This window comes from Nothobranchius furzeri, chromosome 16 (genome assembly GCF_043380555.1).
Source record: "Nothobranchius furzeri strain GRZ-AD chromosome 16, NfurGRZ-RIMD1, whole genome shotgun sequence".
NCBI lineage: Eukaryota > Metazoa > Chordata > Actinopteri > Cyprinodontiformes > Nothobranchiidae > Nothobranchius > Nothobranchius furzeri.
In genome coordinates, this window is record NC_091756.1 from 27,607,554 (window position 1) to 27,629,164 (window position 21,611).

The window sequence follows — 21,611 nt, forward strand, 5'->3', positions numbered from 1 at the left end:
ACACGCGAAAGCATTTTCACATGTTAGCACACACTCATGACAGAACAATAGAAACATCCCTATGTTGAAATGTTAATAAGACCGCCCATAGATCTGCCGTCTTTACCGTAATCTTTTGAAAGTTAAGTGTAGCGCCTATGAATCGTTTATACGGCGTCTTTGTTCACTGTTTAAGGATGAATAAAGTATTCCTTTCCTCGCAATATTAAAAAAAAGCAAAATCCATAACAGAAAAACTATGTATCGTGTCTTATAAATATATTCTTAAATGGCGCTAGGTAATATACAAGCGCCCCAGTGGCCTAATGGATAAGGCACTGGCCTCCTAAGCCAGGGATTGTGGGTTCGAGTCCCATCTGGGGTGGAGAACACTTTTCGTTTTTCCATGGAGCACGCTGGTAAATCAATCTCTTCTTGTACAATTATTATTTGATGCAAAGTAATGAAAATATACTGGCTGTTCACCGTTTTTGATCTCCGTCGTGTTTATTACAGCAAAATCCAATATTTCCTTCTGCACCTCGAAAGTCAGCTGTTATGTGGAAACAGAGCTCAGTTTTTTTCCATCTTCTGCTGTGCTGTTTTAGCCTAGTGAACTAGACCAAATTCTTGCTTTGCAAAGTTTAATAATACATTTATTTAGTCTGGCTCGCCAGGCTAGTGCTGTTTGGCTGCATCGGTGCAACCTGTGGAAGACATTTATCAAAGAGAACATTTATCAAAATGAAAACCTACCGTGAGTACTGTTTCCGGTTCATTTTCACTTATATGAAATTACTACAGATACATATGTATAAAAGCCTATATTAATCTCGTACTTGTTTTTTAATTTTATGTCCACAAATGTGTACTGAATAAGGTGAACCTTGAATGCTGTTAAATCTAGCTTCAAATAAATATACTTCAAATCCATACAATTAAAATTCTGTGAATTTATAAATAAAATTGTGTGACTAAATTATGAATAATATCACATACTCTAAAATGCGTATCAAGTCAAGGTGTATCTTCCATATAGAATATTCTGTTGGTGTGGTGACCTTATCTTACATAATGCATGCTATCTAACCTCATCTGTGTCACCCTGTCCATCCTCCCACAATGGTGGAGCTCCAAGAGGCCACTGTGTACTGGAATGCTACCCAAAAAAGTTTTATCCTAAAGAAGGGGCTGATGGAGAGAGAAGGGGTATCTATGGTTACTTTAATGACACTCTGCTCCTCTCTAGTTGGGGCGTCTTGGCGATCAAAGCAGGTTTTGGAGAGACTGCTCAGGATGATGTAGCCACTTTCTATCTGGCTGACTACCTGGAAGGTTACCTCACTGCAGGGTGAGCAGGAACAGAGATGTGACCTGAAGCACAAAATAAATTAAACAAGATCCTCAACCTGAACACACTCCAGCTAATCAATTTGTTTTGAAGCTTTGGTTTATTGCAGAAAACCAGATGAACCAAAATGAACAAATAATGTGTTTTACGTCCAACAACTTAATATTTTTTTGCATACATTTTACAAGAACACCAGCAATGTGTCTGTGCATTTAGCATATTTAAATTTTTAAAATTAAGATAGCTTTATGTAAGCAAGATGAACATCGTTGGAGTTTTTCCAAGTGGCAAAAGAATGTCCTTTAATTTCAGTATTCTTTCTCATTCGCAGACAGACATTCAGTCATTTTGCCAACATGCACCCTCAGCTGATAAAGGACGAAACGGTTTTAAATCCCTTGAAAAACTTTCTGAGGTGTAGTCCATAGTTGGTATTTAGGACTAATCTGTACATTCACGGTGACGGGGAAATGCCCTGGTGGAAGATGTACTTTCTCCTCTTAGTGTAGTTTGAGCTGTTTTTAGTTTTTTTGTGTCCTTTTTAGTAACCGATTCAAATGTTTGGAGTTTATTTTGCTTAAGCTCTTAAGATGTGTGTTAAAATCCCTTATTTAGTTGGGATAAACAACTAAATGTTAGAAAATTAGAAAACTAAGTATTCTTCTTCTTCTTCTTCTGCTTCTTCTTCTTATTATTATTATTATTGTCATTATTATTATTATTATTATTATTATTATTATTATTATTATTATTATTATTATTATTATTATTATGTAAAGTAAGCAGGAGGAATGGGCCAGAGTGAAACTAAGGAGAAACAGTGACTCCTTGTGGAGACACCTGGGACTGATTTTGGCCCAGCTGGATGGACTTCATGCTGGAGCTACAGTGGGCCAAAAGCAAGCACAGGGAGGTGTGTGTGTGTATGTGTGTGTGTGTGTGTGTGTGTGTGTGTGTGTGTGTGTGTGTGTGTGTGTGTGTGTGTGTGTGTGTGTGTGTGTGTGTGTGTGTGTGTGTGTGTGTGTGTGTGTGTGTGTGTGTGTGCACACGCATTTAGATTTCTGTGACAGTATCCATTCAGTAATGTCTACCTCTTACTCTCTCCATCTTGCACAGCATCTTTCATTGTTTGCAGTCCAGTTCCTGAGTGGTGTTGGTGACCTCCTGGACCTAGTCCCAGCTCTGACGCCTCGCTCCAACTCCTCCATGGGGACCTTTAGGATGCCAGGAATGGGCCACTGCACCGCTCTCATAAAGGTTAGGCCAAGCTCATTTGGCTCATGCTGTGACGGAAAGTTCAACACGGGCCTAATTGCTTTCATGTGTAAAAGGCCACTTAAATGGGACATTTCCTAGTTATTCATGGAGAAAATGCAAGAGGGGAACGCTGGCTCAAGCAGTGTGTTTGTTGTGATTTTAATCTCTTTCTCACTTGGATGAATTCATACTAAACTGAGAATTAGCATAGATTATGTAACTGCTGAAAAAAGCTAAGGTGAATCCAACAATTTACTTTCACCCTGTCTGTCTGTCTAAGATGCTGCCAGGCTTTGAGAACCTGCTGTTGGGCCAGTCCAGCTGGTACTCTTATGCAGCCACCAATCAGATCTACAAACACTGGGACTTCAGGATTTCTGACGCAGTCACTGGAAGGATGTCATTCAGCAGCTACCCTGCTGCACACACTCAAAACTGCTGCGTAAGGCGGTGGGCGATATGCATGCATACCTTCAGTGACCTTGGCCTTCTATCTTAAACAGCATTTAAATCCACCTGCCATGGCAAAATGTTGCCAAAAGACAAGTAAAATGTAGTTTTTAGCTGCAGATATTTGCAAACCTGCAAGATCCCTGGTTAGAAAACAACCTGAAGTGAACTGCTTGTCCACGCTGTCATGTTTTCATCCAGGAGGAGCGCACAAACATGAAGGACTTAATCCCAGTCTTCTATGAACATTCTCTCCACTCATCACAGTGCTAGGCTTTAAGCGCCACCTTCAGATAAACATCAGCTTAGTTAGAGAGTAAATGAAAGAAACACGGTAAATGCATTCCCTCCCTGTTTTCAGAGGCATTCATTCTGGCTAAAGATTTGTCAAGTGGTCTGCACTGTAAAAAATCCTCTTATGGGTTCCATCACCATCAGCGGCTTTAAAGGAGCTATTTTTAGAGAGGACAGAAACCTAACCCTGACTTTTACGTTTCAATCATCTCAATCATTTATTCATCCATTTATTAACCCGTGTACTATGGGGAGATTCTTCATCTCCCAGCCCGTGGAGAATCTCACCAGCTCTTACAAGCGCACAGATTTTAAAATGTGGCATTTCAGTTTTTTTATTAAATCTACAGAAACTTCTAAAATTCAGTGTTTTTCTGTCAATATGGGGTGCCGTGTGTACATTAATAAGGAATAAAAGTGAATTTAATTGATTTTAGCAAATGGCTGCAATATAACAGAGAGTACCCACTGTAAATACATTTAATTGAATTCATGCATTTTGAAATAAATTCAAAAGTAACCAGTAACAGAATAGAAATAGGTTACGGTTCCATTGCCCAGTTTGTTCTTTGTCTAATAACACTTAAAATTATTTATAATCCATCATTTTATCTGATGACCACATACTCTGTCCAAGGAGATGGTTTATTTAGGTCAGCTGGATGGAAACAAGAGAACTCAATCCTTTAAAGTGACAATGTGTAGTTTTTACTGTTAATCTACAGTGGTGTGAAAAGCTATTTGCCCCCTTCCTGATTTCTTATTCTTTTGCATGTTTGTCACACAAAATGTTTCTGATCATCAAACACATTTAACCATTAGTCAAAGATAACACAAGTAAACACAAAATGCAGTTTTGAAATGGTTTTTATTATTTAGGGAGAGAACAAAATCCAAACCTACATTGCCCTGTGTGAAAAAGTAATTGTCCCCTGAACCTAATAACTGGTGGGACGTAATTTTGGGGGGGGACGGGTGGGACATGTCCCCCCCACTTTTTCAAAAGGCAGTTTTGGTCCCCTGCACTTTTTTCCGTCCAAAAACAATGTTACGCTCCATTAAATGGATTTGGTTGAGCACTAGGACCGAAACGGAAACCGGTTTACTATTAGACCCGCCCAAAAGCTAATCTATTGGCTCTGCTGATACTTGCTAACGTATTATTGGCTGTTGCTGCTGTCACTCAAGTTGTAAACAGTCAGAACGTGCTCACGTTGTTTTGCTAGTTTGGAGCCGCTAGGGAACACCGGTACTGAGTCACATCTCAACTAGACGCTGTGTAATATCAGAGCTCAGCTCAGCTTCCATTACATAACATTTGAATAAGTGTTCATTTGTGAGTCTTTGGTAGTTAGGCACAGCCAGGAGGCAGCATGTCAAGAAAACGAAAAGTGGATAGAAGAGACTTCTTTCAAAGTCAAAACGTAAGTTGGACATGTGACACCCCTGCATTAAGCTCAGACTCACCTCCTCCTTCACAAACATACTCAAAACTAACTTTTACAAACTCATCTCCTCCACATAACTGACTCCTCAGACACAATTTATTCGTATTATAATTATTATTTTTATTATTACTATTATCATCATAATTATTATTACTAGTAGTAGTAGTAGAAGTGTAACTTCAAAACTTTTATCATTTAACTTTATTGCAAACTTATCTATTGCAATGTATATGTTCACATTAAAAAGCTCTGAAAAATGAACAGTATCATCGTCAACAGATTTTTTAAGCTTAATGTCAAAGATGTACACTTTTCATTAGATTTCTTATTTTTTCCTTTTATTTTTTGTGTGTTGAAATGCAACAACTGTTTAAACACTTTTAAGGGAAAAAACATAATTAATATGTTTTTATACACTCAAATGTTAGGGTGATGATCATGTGTAAAACATTAGTTCAGCATGTCCTCTAACACAGCAAATGAACAAACGGCCAGATCTCAGGAGGACCGTTTATGTATAAATAATTTTTATACTTTTGACTAGGCCTGGGAAAGTAACACATTTTGCTGGACGATATTTTGTCCAACAAATTGTTGATGATAAACGATATCATTGTCAACATTATCTAGACCAAAATAACCACTAATATAATGTTAATATATCATAATAATGCAAGTACACCCTTTAAAATGCAACAAATGAACCTTCATTTAACATTGAAATGTCCAGAACCAGAACTTCTAAATGAATAAAAATAACAAACAAAAATTAAATAAAAAAGGAATCTCACTCCCTGTTAGAAAATGTTGCACCAAAAACAATAAAAAAGACCCAAAACAATAAATGCAATGGCCTATCCATTGTCAACAGCCAAAACTGCACTTCAATAAGGATGGAAAAATTATTGAGATGGGCACGTGACGTGTCAAGGGGTCTTTACATAACACCCCCCACCCCAAATCCGCACAAGCCTGCTGTGTCCCCCCCCACTTCTGAAATCAAAATTTCGTCCATGGGTTGGGCCTCCCTTAGCAGCAATAACTGCAATCAAGCGTTTGTGATAACTTGCTACGAGTCTTTTACAGCGCTCTGGAAGAATTTTGGCCCACTCATCTTTGCAGAGTTGTTGTAATTCAGCTTTATTTGAGGGTTTTCTAGCATGAACCGCCTTTTTAAGGTCATGCCATAGCATCTTAATAGAATTCAGGTCAGGACATTGACTAGGCCACTCCAACGTCTTCATTTTGTTGTTCTTCAGCCATTCAGAGCTGGATTTGCTGGTGTGTTTTGGGTCATTGTCCTGCTGCAGCACCAAAGATCGCTTCAGCTTTAGTTGACGAACAGATGGCTGAACATTCTCCTTCATGATGTTTTGGTAGTTTATGGCTGGAGAGGTGGTGAGAGTGGATATCTGCTGAGGAAAGTTAGCGATCACTAGAAGCACAAAAAATTCACAAGAGAGCTCGAGACTTGGTCGTGTACCCAAACAAGTTAATCATCCGACGTTGTGTAGGTCTCAGACTGCTCCTTTTATACCCAGCCGGTGATTGGAGCTGAATGGCTGCAGCTGGGCAGCTCTCCGACACCGCCCACCTGCAGGAAAGAGGTTAGTCTGGAGATAATATACCTCAGGCCGTGACAATAAGTTAATCAAACAAAGTGTTAGTCAATAATAAAATGTGAACCAATCTGTGAAATGAAAATATTACTTGATATTATAATCCTACAGAATATAATAAGTAATGAAACTTTAAATGTCTCCACTAGAGACTGATTACACATAAGGTAAAGCCACATGACGCATTGCTTTTACTGATCCAATCAGAATCTTCCAGATCTGACCGAGGCGTGGTTTTGGTGGTGCTTGGTAAATCTGTCCTCTTGATTCGACCGTAAATCAAAACATCCAAATTATAAGACTATGCCCACATCATCTTAAACTCCAGTTCAAAGATTTTTAGAGAAGTTGTCGGAGTGGCCAATCCGTAACTTTCCTCTTCAGCCGAAAGAAACAATGACAAGCTGGATAAATCTGTTGCACTTTACCAACCACGCAACGGTTCCTTTCAGAATAAGAGCTGAACTCACTGACCCTCAGGGTCCATCTGACGCTGTCAACCAACTGTCGCTTTTTACCTGGAGAAAATCCAAAGACTAGTCTGTCGTCCTGCTGACGCCGTTTTATCGGCTCCGGTACCGAAAGGGGGTTCCGAGGACCTGGCATTCTGGATCTGTACGGAGGTCTCATCCTAAGGGTATGTGTGGAGCGACAAAATGGCGTCTCGTGTGATTATGAAACTCCGATCATAGCTTAAGAGCTAGACATCATCTTCACTCCCAACAGAACTAATCGTTTCTCCGGATTTGCTGGTTCTGAACAACATTCCACATTACACCATTCTCCATCTCACTTCACCTTAGTTACACCATACATTTAGTGTTTAAAGTTAGTCTAGTTTTAATTTGTTGAGTAATAAATCTTTAAACTTTTAAAACTTGACTCCTTTGTCTCTGAGTTAATACGAAGTGGTTATATAATCCCTGCAATAAAAAGTTCCAATCTTCTGGTTTAAGTTATCCACAGATCCACAAGACTGATTTCATACTTCCTATGGAATCTCACATTTTATGGTTCATTAAATAATATGTAAATTTAATCATTACAGTACTGTACATAACAGAGGGAGCATCCCGTTAGTAGCTGGACATGAATGTTGGGTGTGACCTAATTTATTGCAAAGATAACAGCAGATGTCTTATTTAAACCAAGGCAAAGAGCTTTTACTGGCATTATGCTTTATAGCTGGATGCCTCGTGTTATCCTGAGCCCTAATCTTAGCCTGACCACCCCCTTCACCCTCAAAGGACTTACCGTGTCTGGTGAAGGTGCGTTCTCAGTTGAAGGTAGGTCTTCTGCTTCCTCTCCTGACCGACAGAAAAACAGCAAGACGAGTAGCCTCCTCCGCAGATCCCGGGTCCCGTTCGCGGATCCAGACCTTCATCTCCGGATTCACCATCCTCAGAAACTGCTCCACAATTAGTAGCTCAGACATCCCTTTGACAGTTGAAGACTCAGATTTCACCCATTTGCTGAATAAATCCTTTAGGCATACAGTTCACGTGGCATTATCACTGTAGATTTCCAAAGCTCAAAATCCCTTTCTGTATCTTTGGTGATTTCATATTTGGCCAGGATCACATCTTTAACCTTCTCATAAACACAAGAATCAATGTCCGTAAGCACATATGCACTTCGTGCTTTGCCTGTGAGCAGTGGAATGAGTTGTATAGCCCACTCCTTTGACCATTGACACACTGTGGCTATTCTTTCAAATGTCATCAGGTAATGTTCAGTATCATCCTCTGGAGAAAGGGGTAGAATCTTGGGCTTTTTATGAAGCTGAATTGCCCTTGGTGTGGGTGGTTCTATTGTGTGGCGTGATAGTGGCATCTGCTCATCAATTCGACCTCTGTCACCATTAAGGTCATCAGAAACATCGGAATCATCTTGATGCTCAGACCTGATGTCAAAGTCACCCCTCAGTTCCTTAACTTGGGTCTGCAGCAAATTATGTTGCATACATTTCCACCGCTGCTCCTGGCGTGCTTTACCAACTCCTCATCTCTGGAAGCCTGGGAACGGATGAGACTTAACCTGGCCTGTTAGCTTCTCCGTTTTATCCGTAGTGCTGCTCGCTGCTGCTGCTTGATGATCCAATGAAGCCACTGGTTCACCACCATCTGGTTCTGCTTGCTCGTTTCTTTTCCCACCACATGTTAGTCTATGCTCTCTGCCTCCACATGTTATCTTGGCCGACCGGTCCTTAGAAGCAATCCATTTAGCAGAGTAACATCACAAACCAGGGGACAGGAGAATGGTGTTCTCTTTATTTTTTGCTGCGCAGACTTCTACATTCCCCACACACCTCACCTCTTCTCAGTGAAGACATCAGCTTTTATACATCTCCCTAATTGGGATAAACCATCACCTAAAACCTCAACACTAAATGTAAAAGCTAATATATACACAATCATAGTTACTTTAAAATATCTACATTCATTTCTATAAATAAGCAGTGCTTAACATACATCAATACTTCACCATATTAAAATAACCCAATCACTCTTCCAATCCTCCTCTTGGTATATCCCTCTGGAACCTATAAAAGATCCACACGCCCTCGAGGACTATTTTGCTCACACCTGCTGGGAGGAAACAGGAAAGGTAAGCACACACCCACAGTACAAATGTTTGTTCCACAGCCCTTTCCTTGTTCAGTTCTTCCCATCAATAAATTACATACTTCCCATCTTACCGGGTCACCTGCTAATCAATATACAAATAAACACTTTCAATACCTCATGAATGTGTCCCATTGCAGTTATAAGTATAAGATCAGTAGGTCTGTCCAGTATTTAGGCGTGGCAGTGATCCACTGTCACAAGGCCAGAACAACACCGACAATGGACCAACAAACACTGAGAGACAAGACAGGGTTTTATACACAGGCACTGGGTGATTAAGGGAATTGAGCACAGGTGAGATCGATAACTGAGAGGAGGAGCAGAACAGGGCAGGTGAGGAAACCAGACCTAAAATCTGTAAGACAAAGCTACTGAACGTAAATAAACCTAAACACTGTAGAAATAAGACTAAAGATAAATAAACTAATGACCTCAGAGTGACAGAACTAATTATACTGGAAGACAGGAGAGGATCATACTTAAATGGGGAAGGAACACAATACACTAAAGGGAGATATGAACTAGATAATCTAAATTAACAGAAAACTAATAAGTGAAGTGACTAGAGGGAAACCTGGAGAAGCGGGGGACCACAGGGACACAGAAGATTAGGGGACACATGAGGGAACCTGGAGGGGCTGGGGACCATGAGGACACAGAACATGACAACAGGTTACTGGCCGTGTTACAACATTTCCTTTCACGGTGAGATCTACAAACTGAGTGGATACAACGTGATGTGGAAGAGATTTGGAGAAGACTTTTCCTATGACCTCTGTCCACGAGCGAAAATCCTCCACAGGGATCAGGCCAAGGTGTCAAACCTCAGCTCGCTCAAACACCTGATGAGGTCCAACAGTAGGTGGAACAGCAACGTTATTCATGTTTTCAACCATTAGATTGAAAACTTGTAATATCTCTCTGTAGATTTTAAATTTACTTTGTTTTCAGACTGTAAAAGAGATCCGTACTCCAAGGGCCATCCATGTAAAACCATCTGTTGCCGTGACGACCTGAGACCAAGGAGACCACACCCCGGTGCTATGACTCAAAGGTCAGACTCTAAAACAAAAGTAATTATCAAAAGTTTATGATATTGTGTACTTAACCAGTCAGATCATTAAAAATGGAAACTTTATTAAAAATGTGTTTTTGTCAAACTGTTGGATGAGGACTTTCCCATTTATTATCTGAATGAAAACATGAATAAAATCTAAAATACGGGTCTAATAAAGGAACACCCTTTCTTTTCCTTCTTCCTGTCCCTGTCAGGTGACAGACTATCAGATGGCTCTGCAGCTTGTTGCTGAGGCAATAAGCGGTCCTACAACTCTGGGGGCTGAACCCATTCTCATGGCAACCCTTCAATCTTACAACCCATTGGGGTCTCCCACACACCTACAGGTTTTCTTTTGTCAACATGAGGCCTGCTCTGAGTCAACCATGAGAGCAAAGACACATCACATCTGTTTAAATCTTTAACATGATTACTCAGCCCAGCATTAATCATAGTTCATTTTGTCCAGATGTCTAATTAAGTTGGTTAAAATATGGCGTTATAATCTAATTCAAATGCAATCATAGCGCTGTACGATTGAAGAGAGACGTTAGGGGGAGCTTTGCACCAGAGCTGCGATGGAGAAAAACTACAAAGCTGACGTCAACTCAAAAACAGCGTTCATTTGAAATGGCTTTGGCAGGGTTCAACTTACCGGGGAACCAGGGGGAGCTCGACTCCCCAAAAGGGGAGTAGGCTCCCCTGGAAGCCCTCAACTAACACACCCAGGGGAAGCTCGAGAAAAGATCCAGTTGCTCCTTATAATATTTCTATGGACTCTCAGCTAGGACTGGACAATATAGAAAAAAAGCTTATAGAAAAAAATCATACTGATCGACATAAATAATTATTGAAACTATATTAAAAATGTAAAAAATATATTTTAAGTGCAGCCCTAGCCATCTTAGGCCATTACTTTATGATAAAACAAGTTGGTTGTATTACCAGACTTGTTTTTTTTATCATTTCTCTGTTGCAAACCACTGTTTGTTTTGCCAGACTTGCAAGGATGAATATATTGCCACACTGATGAACTACTGTAACCTTTTTTCAGAACAATTTCTTCCACCTCTCCTTGCTGCAACATCTTGTTTAAGTCGCACTGCTGTCTGTTTAGGTTTGAGAGGGGTTGGTGACGGAGCGTGCTTGAGTCTGTGTGTTTGATTGGTTGGGTGTAAGTAATGACTCTAGTATAAAACTATCCAATAGGCTATAACAAAAAGGAAACTTATCGAAGTTTTTATTAATCAGTTTTTTTCTATTGAACCACATGTTTATTGATCGATATATATCATTATTGAATTATAGTCCAGCCCTACTCTCAGCATATCAGGACTGCTTTTGATCAGATTGTTTGCTCACTCCAGGCAGCTGTTTCCTCCGCACAGCCAGAGTAACATTCTCAATGTGGCGCCACCGAAAAATATAATTAACACATGATCGTTCATGTCTGCTCATATTTGTGCCTAATGTCTGTGCCCAGGTGACTTCACCTCACTGCTTCGGCCTTACACTATTTTCATGGTTGGTAGAGCCCTTTTAATTGCTTAGTTCAAAAGTAGCTCATGAGGTGAAAAAGTGTGAAAACCAGGCAGCAGTTTTTCTGGAGGATTGAGAGGAGATGCAGGAACATAATAGAATAGACTTAATTGACCCCACAGTGGGGAAATTCACTTGTTACAGCAGCACAAACACAAAGTGCAAGTAATGCCTAAATTAACTTTTTTTTGCTGATAACCTGTATAGATGAGTGTCTAATGGTGCTGCAGATGTGTGCAATCATAAGTGTGGCAGTTTAGTGCAACTTACTCTAAATTTAATATTTCAGCCCAAAACCATAATACTATCTCCATCTTCAGGTTAAAAACTCTGCTCCACATTTATGTAGAACTAGCTGTTGCTGATGGCTGAGCTGAAAAATGTGACGTTATCAGCAAATTACTACGTGGCCACTGCACTGGTCTCCAGGTGAGGCAGCCGCACCTCCACCTGCCTGGCTCAGCCACTCACCTGCTGATCTGACACGTTAGCGCTCTGAGCCGCTCGCCTCCTTGAAAAAAATGCCCTCCTCCCCTTTTCATCTAATGATTGTGTTTGCCTTAATCCTGAGCGGCAAGTCTTGTGCGAGTGCGTGCTTGCATGCATGCACGCGCTCGTTAACAACTCTTTTTTATAGATTGAGAAGCTCCGACAGCACACGCGGGGTGAGGGGTGGATGAGGGGGGTGCGGTCTACCACTGCCTCAGTGCCGCTCTCTAGGTCCACCAGGACACCACTCTTCCAGAAGCGTTTTCCTGACAGGAAGTGTGGATGAAATGTCTCCACCCAGGCCTTGACCCTCACTTTAAGAGGATAATTTGAAAAAAAAAAAACAAAGGTACATGTATATACACACAGACAGTAAGCTATTATTACTAGCTTGTTCAGTCGCTTCCTGTCTTGTTCAGAGCTGCCTGCACCCTAAAGCCTGATTTATGCTTCTCCGTCTGCGTCAGTGCGGAGACACGCAACGCCATTATCCGTACTTGCGTAGGGCACGCAAGTACGTACGGAGCCGAGCCCACTTTTTTAAACATCCGTCGAACGAGACGGATTACGCAAGCTTGTGATTGGTCAGGATGCCGCTGTTGTTTACAGCGCCGCCATTGCAAAGAGAGCCGAGGATAACTAGCGGCAGACACGGAGAAGCTTGAAGAATACCTCGCGAAAAAACTCTAAAAATATGAACGTTTAATTCTCCCGTGACTGGAGGAGTGAAAAGATGCGCAGCAAGCATTTTATTTGTGGACGGAAATGACAGGAAACGTGGGTTTAGAGGTGGGGAGCGCATGAAGGGGTGGGAGAATGAGAGACAAATATGTCCCTGTTAAAAGTCACTTATATACACAAAAAACACAATATAAACACACGATCTTGGACCGATGCATGACAGGATACCACAGAACAGCGCTACGCCCTCTGTTGTCCTGCAGGGCAATTGCTTTGCAACACTCTCCAGGAGACGGAGAAGTACAAGAGCAAAACGCTTCCGTCAGTCCGTGCGTGTCTGTCCCTTGCGGAGCTGACGGAGAAGCATAAACCAGGCTTAACAGACCACAGCAGAGTGGATAACAGAAAAAACAACATAGTGACAGAATGATTTTAGCACATGTTGGTCGCTGACAGGTGCAAATGGATGCAAAATCATAGACTCGCCATATAAAGTCACTGAAAGTCAAGTAAAAATATAAATAAAACAAAGTCATCCCACATATGTAATATTTTAACTGAGAACAACCTTTTAAAGATTTGAGAGTTTTAAAATTCCAATTTTGCATGTTTTACATAGAAGGTGTTACATGTTCTTGCTTCACCACCCATGTCTGACTATATTAAAAAGGGATCACAGTGATGTCAGTACCAGCGCCTCTTCTAGAGGGCATCATGCGATCTCATACAGAAAAGATCAGTGTAATGGAGACCAGGGGTTCCATTCATTATGATTTATGTTCTGTTATTTCTGATTGAGTTACAGACAAAAGGTTTTGTTATTGAAGTTATTTATTTTGTGATGGACATTTGTAACAGATTCTTTAGAAGCAGAGGGACTGGCCACCCTTCCTGTGTAAAGAGGAAATGTTTGTTAAATGTCAATTTGTGTTTAAGTTAATCTCCAAAGTTTCACTCACCTTTCTGGTGTTGTCTCCTCAGCAGGGCGGGGCAGCAAAGGAAAGTTTGTGTCCCAGGTGCTGCTTTTAAGCTGCTGGAGCATACCACTTAAATAAGGAGGTGTGATTCTTGGAGGAGTTATGTGAAACCTTGTTTCTGTTGTTTGATTTAACTTGGATTTATTTAGTAAGATTTGTATTTATGTAAATGTTTGGTACCATTTATTATTTTGGTGGTTGGGTTCTGTAAATATTATTTAGTTATTATTTCTTTGATGACCCCTCTTCTTGGTTTCTTCCAATCAGTCACTTAGTTATAAAAGGCAGTGAGTGTTGGTGTTAGGTGAATGTTGGTGTTGGTGACAAAGCATGTTGCAATAAAGCCACCTCTACCTGATTTATTTGTTTGCCTCTCCTTCAAACCACGTGCCGCCGCCGGTCAAAACTGACAGTCAATCACATTCTCCTACCTCCCATTAAGGACTTCTCATTACAAGTCAACTTAAACATTAGCTGAAAGCAAACCTTTAATCTTTGACTTGTTGCCAGTGTGTTAAAGGTATTGTACTGTCTGTGATGTGTTTCTTTTATACACTGCCCGGCAACAAAAAAAAAGTCTCCACCTGGACTGAACTAAGCAAATAGGTATGAGCCTCCTATTGGACAATCACTGCATAGGCAATTATCTTTCAGCTGCAACAAGTTATTTAACTCTGGTGCAATGAGTTTCTTCTCATTTCTTAACCATGTGGAAAGACACATCTGGTGGTCGTCGAAAATATTTTAGTCTGTGTGAGAAGGGTCAGATCGTTGGCATCAAGCAGAGAAAACCTCTAAGGAGATGCAGAAATGACTAAAACTGGGTTAAGAACTGTCCAATGCATTATTAAAAACTAGTCCGATGAGTCCAGATGGACCCTGTTCCAGTGTGATGGTGCATCAGGGTAAGAAGAAAGGCCGATGAAGTGATGCACCCATCATGTCTACTGCCTACTGTACAAGCCTGAGGGGGTAGTGCTATGATCTGGGGTTGCTGCAGTTGGTCAGATCTAGGTTCAGCAACAGGATGTTCTCCAAGAATGAGGTCAGCTGACTACCTGAATATCCTGAATGACCAGGTTATTCCATCTTCCTGATGGCACGGGCATATTCCAGGATGACAATGCCAGGATTCATCAGGCCAACGTTTAAAACTACAAAATATGTGATTTCCATGAATATTTTTATCTTATTTTGAAAGTACTTCCCGGACGTACTGCGTCTGGTTTCCTGAATCTTGATGCCGCTGATCTTTTGAGCTCGTGCGCGTATGGGGCGGAGCTTGGTCGTTGTTAACAGAGTCGAGCTGGGAGTCTGTGTATGAACGTGCGGGTTCTCCTCTGTCTTGCGGTTTTCTACTGATGGAAACGTCCGCAGAAAAGCAGCGGGAGCCGGCGGAGGCTCCTGCTCAGTCAACACACAGCGGCTGTCAGCGCCACAACAACAGCAACAACAATAACAACAACAACAAAGACAGCGAGGCGGGAGAGAGCGCGACCTCTGCTACCAGCACAGCAACCACTGAGCCCCGGGGGACGACGTCTCTGAGCGTCGGTAATGGCTCGGTCATCAACCCCAACGGTGGGAACAACGGGAAGTGGGTCCGGCTGAACGTGGGTGGAACGGTGTTCCTCACGACGCGGCAGACCCTCCTGAAAGAACAAACTTCGTTCTTGTACCGACTGTGCCAACAGCAGGACCTCCACTCCGACACGGTGAGTCCGGTAGGGAAAGTTCAGTGTTCTGCTCTGCTAACGGATCTCAGCGGGAGAAAAGAGGCAGGAACTCCGCTCCGCTGTCAGGGGACACTTTATAAGGTCACACTGACCTCCTCCCGGGGATGTCTTCATGTCCTGTTGAGCTTTAACTTGAACCTTTCTCATGTAACGTCGTTTCTTTCTCCTGCCTTTAAATTCTCGTCACGAATATGTTATAATTTATAAATAAAAGAGACCGAAAGCAGCCTTTACCACCAAGACGCTGGTGCTTTACCACTAGTACCAGATAGATAGTAAAACACTCACCAAACATTCAGACCGAAACATTTTTATGTAAAAGACTGTGCAGTCCAATCTGTTACAACTGGTTAGTCTAACCAGGTTAGATATATCTGTGGAAGATCTTTGCCTGAAGGAAATTTGTTCTGCATTAAGTGCAGCTTATTGACTCAATCAGTGGAAACTAACAAGCGTTTATTTCTGATCTTCCCACTAATGTTTTAGCATGAATGTAAAGACTCAAACGGACGGCTAGGTTTTGTAAAACAGCAATTCAACACAAGCTGGTACTTCTTAGATGCACATGTCTGCACCTTCAAATTCATGGTGAGCTAATAAAGTGTGTGTGTGTGTGTGTGTGTGTGTGTGTGTGTGTGTGTGTGTGTGTGTGTGTGTGTGTGTGTGTGTGTGTGTGTGTGTGTGTGTGTGTGTGTGTGTGTCGGTTGGTGTGAGAGAAGCCTGGCTCAGATGGATGAACACGTGCTGCCTCTTCTGCAGGGAGCTGCACGGTCTGTAGCTGTACAGCTGGCATCTTATAGGGACAAAGAGAGAGGAGGTGTATTACAGGCCTGCCAGTCACATGCAAGCTGAACGCTGCAGGGCCTGTAGAGACAAATAAATGATGCAGATTTCTATTAGCTTGCAGTCTTTGATACGCAGGTGTGTTTCAGAATACTAGGCTAACATATTGTAGCTGTTGGGTGAAATCCCACACCAGTATCATAAAATCTTTCAGCACCAAGAAGAGAAGTTACCAGTAAAGGGATGAGATAAATTAAATATCTGTATTAGGCAGCCAAGAGCTGCTAGGACATTAGGTGTCTTTATCAATTTAATGTCAAAATGAAAATTTGTAAAGTACTCAGACTTTGCCTCCAACATGTTGCCAACAATAGCCTCTTTCATAAAGCAGTGTATATGTAAATATTCATATAGTGTGCAGCCACAACCCATCGGCAGAGCTCAGTTGTAGGGCAGAATCTACTGTTGTCTAAACCGTCTTCACGCACCTTTGGGCAGCCCTGGGCAGCCCTAGGACCAATCAGCAATGAACAACGTGAGGTATTCATCACAATGGAAATCAGTCAACAGGGCATCCACAATACAACATCAAAGAAGAAGAAGCAAATTCGACATTCTTCATACTTCTATCTGCTCCTGTCTCAAAGGAAAGCCCAAGTCTAAATAGTCCAAAGTTGATGGCAAAACCATTTCAAATAGCTTTGTTTTAATTAAACTGTCAGATTCCTCTGGTCTGCAACAGTTTAAAAGTCAGCTGCTAGGCGCCAGCCGAGGCAACGGGCCGGGGCTGCCCACACTATTGCGACCCCAACAGGCGTTGCAGCTGGGGACATCCGAAAGGGCTCGGCGTGCGCCCATAATCGCCCCAGACCACATCCCCTCCGACGGCCCGCCTTCCACCCGGCGTCAGACACAACTTGTAAAAACCCCTGCCCGCATATGGGCCGAGCACCGGGCTTCTGGAGGCTGAGAGGGGAGGGCGACTGTTGCGCAATATATCGACGTCAGTATCGATATCGGCAGACGTTAGTCTTTTTTTAACATATTGATATTGTCCGATAAGTAAAACTGGGCTGATGTTGACAACTGATCATTTTTCCATCCTGATGATGTGTAATTATTTAGTCATGTGACAGGGATGTGTATTAGGGATGTGTATTGGTGAAATTCTGGCGATAGTATCATGATACAGGGGAGACGATACGATATATTGCGATACATTCAGCCTGTCAATATTAGCGAATTTTAAGACTGAAATTACTGTAGGAAAATTCAATAAACAGTCCAAACTACTATATATACTGGACTAATCATGTCCATAGGCCCGAATTAGGGATACAAGCAATTAATCAATTATCAATTAATTGATGATAAGAAATTACTTGAGTAAAATTATTTAATTGCGTTTTGAACCCGTAATTCCCCGCCAGTCATTGTGGGGTGCGCTTGATGCCAGACATAGTTGACGCACACGCTGGAACACAAGCGAATCTGGGCTCTGTCGACAGCAACAGACAAAGGAGAAATGGTCGGTACACTGAGGATGAAGAGGGCAAAACGGAGTGCAGCATGGAGCCACTTAGAGTTGGTCAATGACAACGACGCCAAATGCACAATATGTGGAAGTATTTTGAAGTACAACAATTCCACAACTTTGTTGAATTACCAACTAAATATATCACATTCAGCCGTGCCACAAACAGCGAGTGGTTCTCAGCCTACAATCACCACAGCATTGGGAAGAAGGGTATGACTCCACAAAAGCAGAGGGCATTGCCCAGCGAATATGTAACATGGTTACTACAGACATGCTGCCGATAAATGTTGTTGATGGACAGTGATTTCAAGAAGTGATACAGTACATTGAGCCAGGGTACAATATCCCCTCTAGAACAACCATAACCATTAATCTTTGATTAAGGAATATGATTTGCATTTTTTCTTTATAGTCAGTCATTACTGCCGGGCTCTGTGGAAAGAAAACTCCCTGTGACCTTCACCTTAGAGCATAGAGGATCTCCCTCTACACCGCCTGAAGATGCATTAAACCTCCTTTGTCTCAAGCAAACACAAATCTATGCCTTTGTTTGTCCTTTTATTCTGTCTTCAGTTTGTATTTTCTGCTGATCTTTTTCTACATCAGCTCTGATCGTATATCAACAGCTTTTTGTGTGTTTTTATTTATTCTTATGATCAAAATCTCTTGAATTTCATTCGCTGAAACATTGAATATATTTAATGTCCATCACAGCATTTAACAGCCGAATCTGGGCTGTCAAGAATGCTTTTTCCTGCTCATTGATTTTTGGTTACAAAGCAAAACAAAACAAGATGCTCTATAGATAGACAGGCCAAAAAAAGATGTTTCAGATTGTTATGAGAGAGTTAGTGATTGATCCTAGAGACATGCTTTTCTGTCTGCTTCTGGGTGCTCAGTGTGAGCTTGTATATAGTTCCCCAAATTCCTACTTTATCGTTGGACGATAACATTCATATGTTTATGTGACAGGACTCTTGTGAAGAAATATTTAGTATTTGAAAGATCAGGCAATCAACAATATTATCCCTAAACTATAATCTAATTTCAATTAAGAAATTTAACTCTGTAGCCGAAAAAGGGATTGAGTTTTGTGTGTTTAAGGTCAGTTGGCTCATCTAGTATGAAGTTAACTTCAAAATGTAGTCAGTTGTAGATGTAAATCTGAATGTTTCATAAATATCTCTCCTGTGCTTTGTGAGATATTTTGCTACCAAACGGACTCGGCCCACATTTAGGCTTTTATTGGTAAATAACTTTGTTTTATCAGTTCAAACCTAAAAACCAAACATATCAAATTATTTTGAAGAGTTGTCTTTTCATCGGTCTTAACTGCACATCTAGTTTGATGCACATTTCTTACACAAATTTAATAGAAATAGTTTTGTTGTTCAGGGAAATAACGTACCTGCAGTGCAGATGATCCCTCTCAGCTTGTCAAACCAACACACCAGTTGATATTAGCGTCTGAGAATCGCGCACTTCCAGTACTTGCTTCTAGCTAAATAGGTCATATCACATCATCATCTGACTTTGAACACAACAGTTCTTAGAAAACATCTACTGAGGGTTTTCCTCAGCCGTTACATTTACTCAGATTTAAAGAATAAACCGCAACACAGAGAATAATAATCAATTTTATGAACATAATTATTCATGTTTTGACAGGAGCCATTCTAGGTTTTATGAGCTGTGTCTTTGGCCTGTAAACTCTGCTAATCAACATTTTGGAAATTGAATGTACTGATAAGTAGGTTCATTTGGAATGCTCACTTTAATGTGCCTTTGATAACTTGAATTGTGAATTAGCGCTTATAAAAATAAACTAAACTAAACTGAATTAAATTAAATTTAAAAAATTTGAACACCTAAGTCCGACTGAATTCAATTCAAATTCAAAGATACTTTATTAATCCCGGGGGGAAATTAGAGTTTCAGTACACACAATTCTGAGATCAGACATACGTACATAGGCATAGACACATGACAAGAACTGGTGACTGTGGGTCATTTGCAACCCGAGTCGCGCTACCTTAATAGAGATCAGAGGGTTTACATGAGGATTGAGTCAGGTGGAGGAAAAAAAGGCACTTCAGAGTTACCCTCCACAGAGAGGGCAGCTTTGCTATGCAAAAACATCTCAGACAGAAATGCAACAGACTTCAGACATTACACAACATAAGTGTCCACTAGGTGGGGAGGTAGGATTGGGGACTCTCCACACGTCAGTGCATGTAGCCACAATAAGCGGCACTCTTCACCTCCGTTTGGACGGGGGGGTAGGTCGTAGGATTTAGAGAGCACAGTGACTCCTGGAATGATTCAGTGGCCTTCTCCGGTCGCAGTCCCGCCCAGGCTGGGATAGGGAGACAGAGTTGCCATGGCGACTGCAGCATTCCACATTTCTTCTGAGGTGGCAGTATTTGCTTCAACCTCACAGGCTCAAGGGCACCAGATTCAGATAAGAAATTGTTTTGGCGCCAGACAGAGATAATTTCCTCTCTGTCTTAAAGTTCCGTTGGTCCTCAACCCCTCTTAATCCAATAATGGCGTAATTAATCTATCCCAATCCGTGCTGACCCGTCAGCTTTCTCCTTGATGGTATCCACCTTCTGTGCCAGAGTCTGAATCTCAGCCAAAGTTCCAAGCTTGCGACTCATCTCGACAATTATATGAGTCTGTGCGTTTACAGCGTGGTGTAATCCATCTCTGAGCTCCAGGAGCGAGCCAATATTCCTCGACAGCTCTTTAATTTTCCGGTAAGCCAGGTAACCTCCCAGGCCAAAGAGCAGGAAACCTGACACCAACACCACAAATATCCAGACGTCTTCAGAATCCTCTACAGATAGCTGAGGCAGGCAGACCAAGTTCCACTGTTTCCAGGAGTCCATGATATGCCCAACTGGCTCTGTCCCAGAGGGGCACCCAGGAGCCCCTTCTCCCGTTCTCATCGTTGAAAAAATTTTGTCAATCGTGTTGAGAGACCAACTGACCAGGTCCATTTTAGTAATTTCCAGTTTTCCAGAAAAAATGCAGAAGCACCGTACACCCAGAGACAGACAAAGAGCCTTGGGATAAGATAGGGAGGAGAAGAGGAACAAAGCGTCTGTACTCTCCAAGAGCCGGAAGAATTAGAACCAAATTGGACGATTTACCAAGCCAAGGCAGAAACCCAGAAAACATGGTTAGAGAACCAGATTCCTCTGGCCTGGCAAGCCATCCTATATGTTTGATATACAGTATAGTTTGGCCACAGTCGGCTCTCAGTCGTGGCGCAGGATCTACTATGTTCTTTCAAACTGTCCCCACATGCTATTGGATAACAACATGACTTACTCACAGCTACAGATGTCAGTCAGCGAGGCAGTCCGCCATACTCTATCAAAGAAGATGCAAATACTTCCTTTTTCTAAATAAACTTAAGTACCTCTGTCTGCTCTTGACTCAAATAAATAAATAAATACAAAAGTCGAAGTCAAAATAGTCAAAAGTTGAAGCCAAAGCTGTTTAGAAATAAAGATAGAGGTGCTGTGATTGGCCCACCAAATAGGCTTGGGCGGTATCCAAATTTTAATACATCTAACTTCCTCCACATTTTACGAAGGTGTACTGTATTACCGGGACTAATTTAAAAATGATGACGTGAGCCTCAAGTGGAATTACCAAGCTGTTGGTTTGAACCTTGACCATTCAGAAACCAAATAACAAACACTATTACTAAAACAATAACAACGTAACGCACACAATATTAACAACTTTAAAAAAAACGCATCTTATAAAAGATTTT

The 21,611-nt window shown here is 41.4% G+C and overlaps 2 protein-coding genes, 1 long non-coding RNA gene and 1 other non-coding gene across 7 annotated transcripts in view; 3 read left to right on the forward strand and 1 right to left on the reverse strand.

Annotated features, from left to right (window-relative positions):
- The first annotated feature begins 10 nt into the window (after positions 1–10).
- Positions 11–10,481, forward strand: plbd1b (phospholipase B domain containing 1b). Its single transcript, XM_070545301.1, is given in 23 exon segments — positions 11–1,192; positions 1,195–1,330; positions 1,662–1,745; positions 2,110–2,214; positions 2,216–2,243; positions 2,447–2,587; positions 2,868–3,072; positions 3,305–3,353; positions 6,039–6,060; positions 6,160–6,177; positions 6,294–6,386; positions 6,879–6,937; positions 7,584–7,684; positions 7,888–8,046; positions 8,124–8,155; positions 8,226–8,442; positions 8,686–8,789; positions 8,950–9,005; positions 9,163–9,296; positions 9,650–9,883; positions 9,977–10,098; positions 10,298–10,356; positions 10,358–10,481. Coding segments are annotated over 23 exon segments (2,364 nt in total). The 5' UTR covers positions 11–1,101; the 3' UTR covers positions 10,473–10,481.
- Positions 292–364, forward strand: trnar-ccu (transfer RNA arginine (anticodon CCU)). The gene has a single exon. It is a non-coding gene; the product is annotated as a tRNA-Arg (tRNA).
- On the reverse strand, positions 5,802–7,633 carry LOC139063514 (uncharacterized). Its single transcript, XR_011516875.1, has 3 exons — positions 6,917–7,633; positions 6,263–6,373; positions 5,802–6,191 (listed from the first exon to the last, which is right to left on the reverse strand). It is a non-coding gene; the product is annotated as an uncharacterized lncRNA (long non-coding RNA).
- Positions 10,482–15,025: 4,544 nt separating the features above from the next.
- kctd17 (potassium channel tetramerization domain containing 17) overlaps positions 15,026–21,611 on the forward strand; it is a 48,359-nt gene continuing 41,773 nt past the window's right edge. For all 4 annotated transcript variants that reach the window (XM_015974452.3, XM_015974455.3, XM_015974453.3 and 1 more), the window contains exon 1: positions 15,026–15,483. In XM_015974452.3, the coding sequence (XP_015829938.1) occupies positions 15,130–15,483 (354 nt within the window). In that variant the 5' untranslated portion in view covers positions 15,026–15,129. The remainder of the gene's footprint in view (positions 15,484–21,611) is intronic.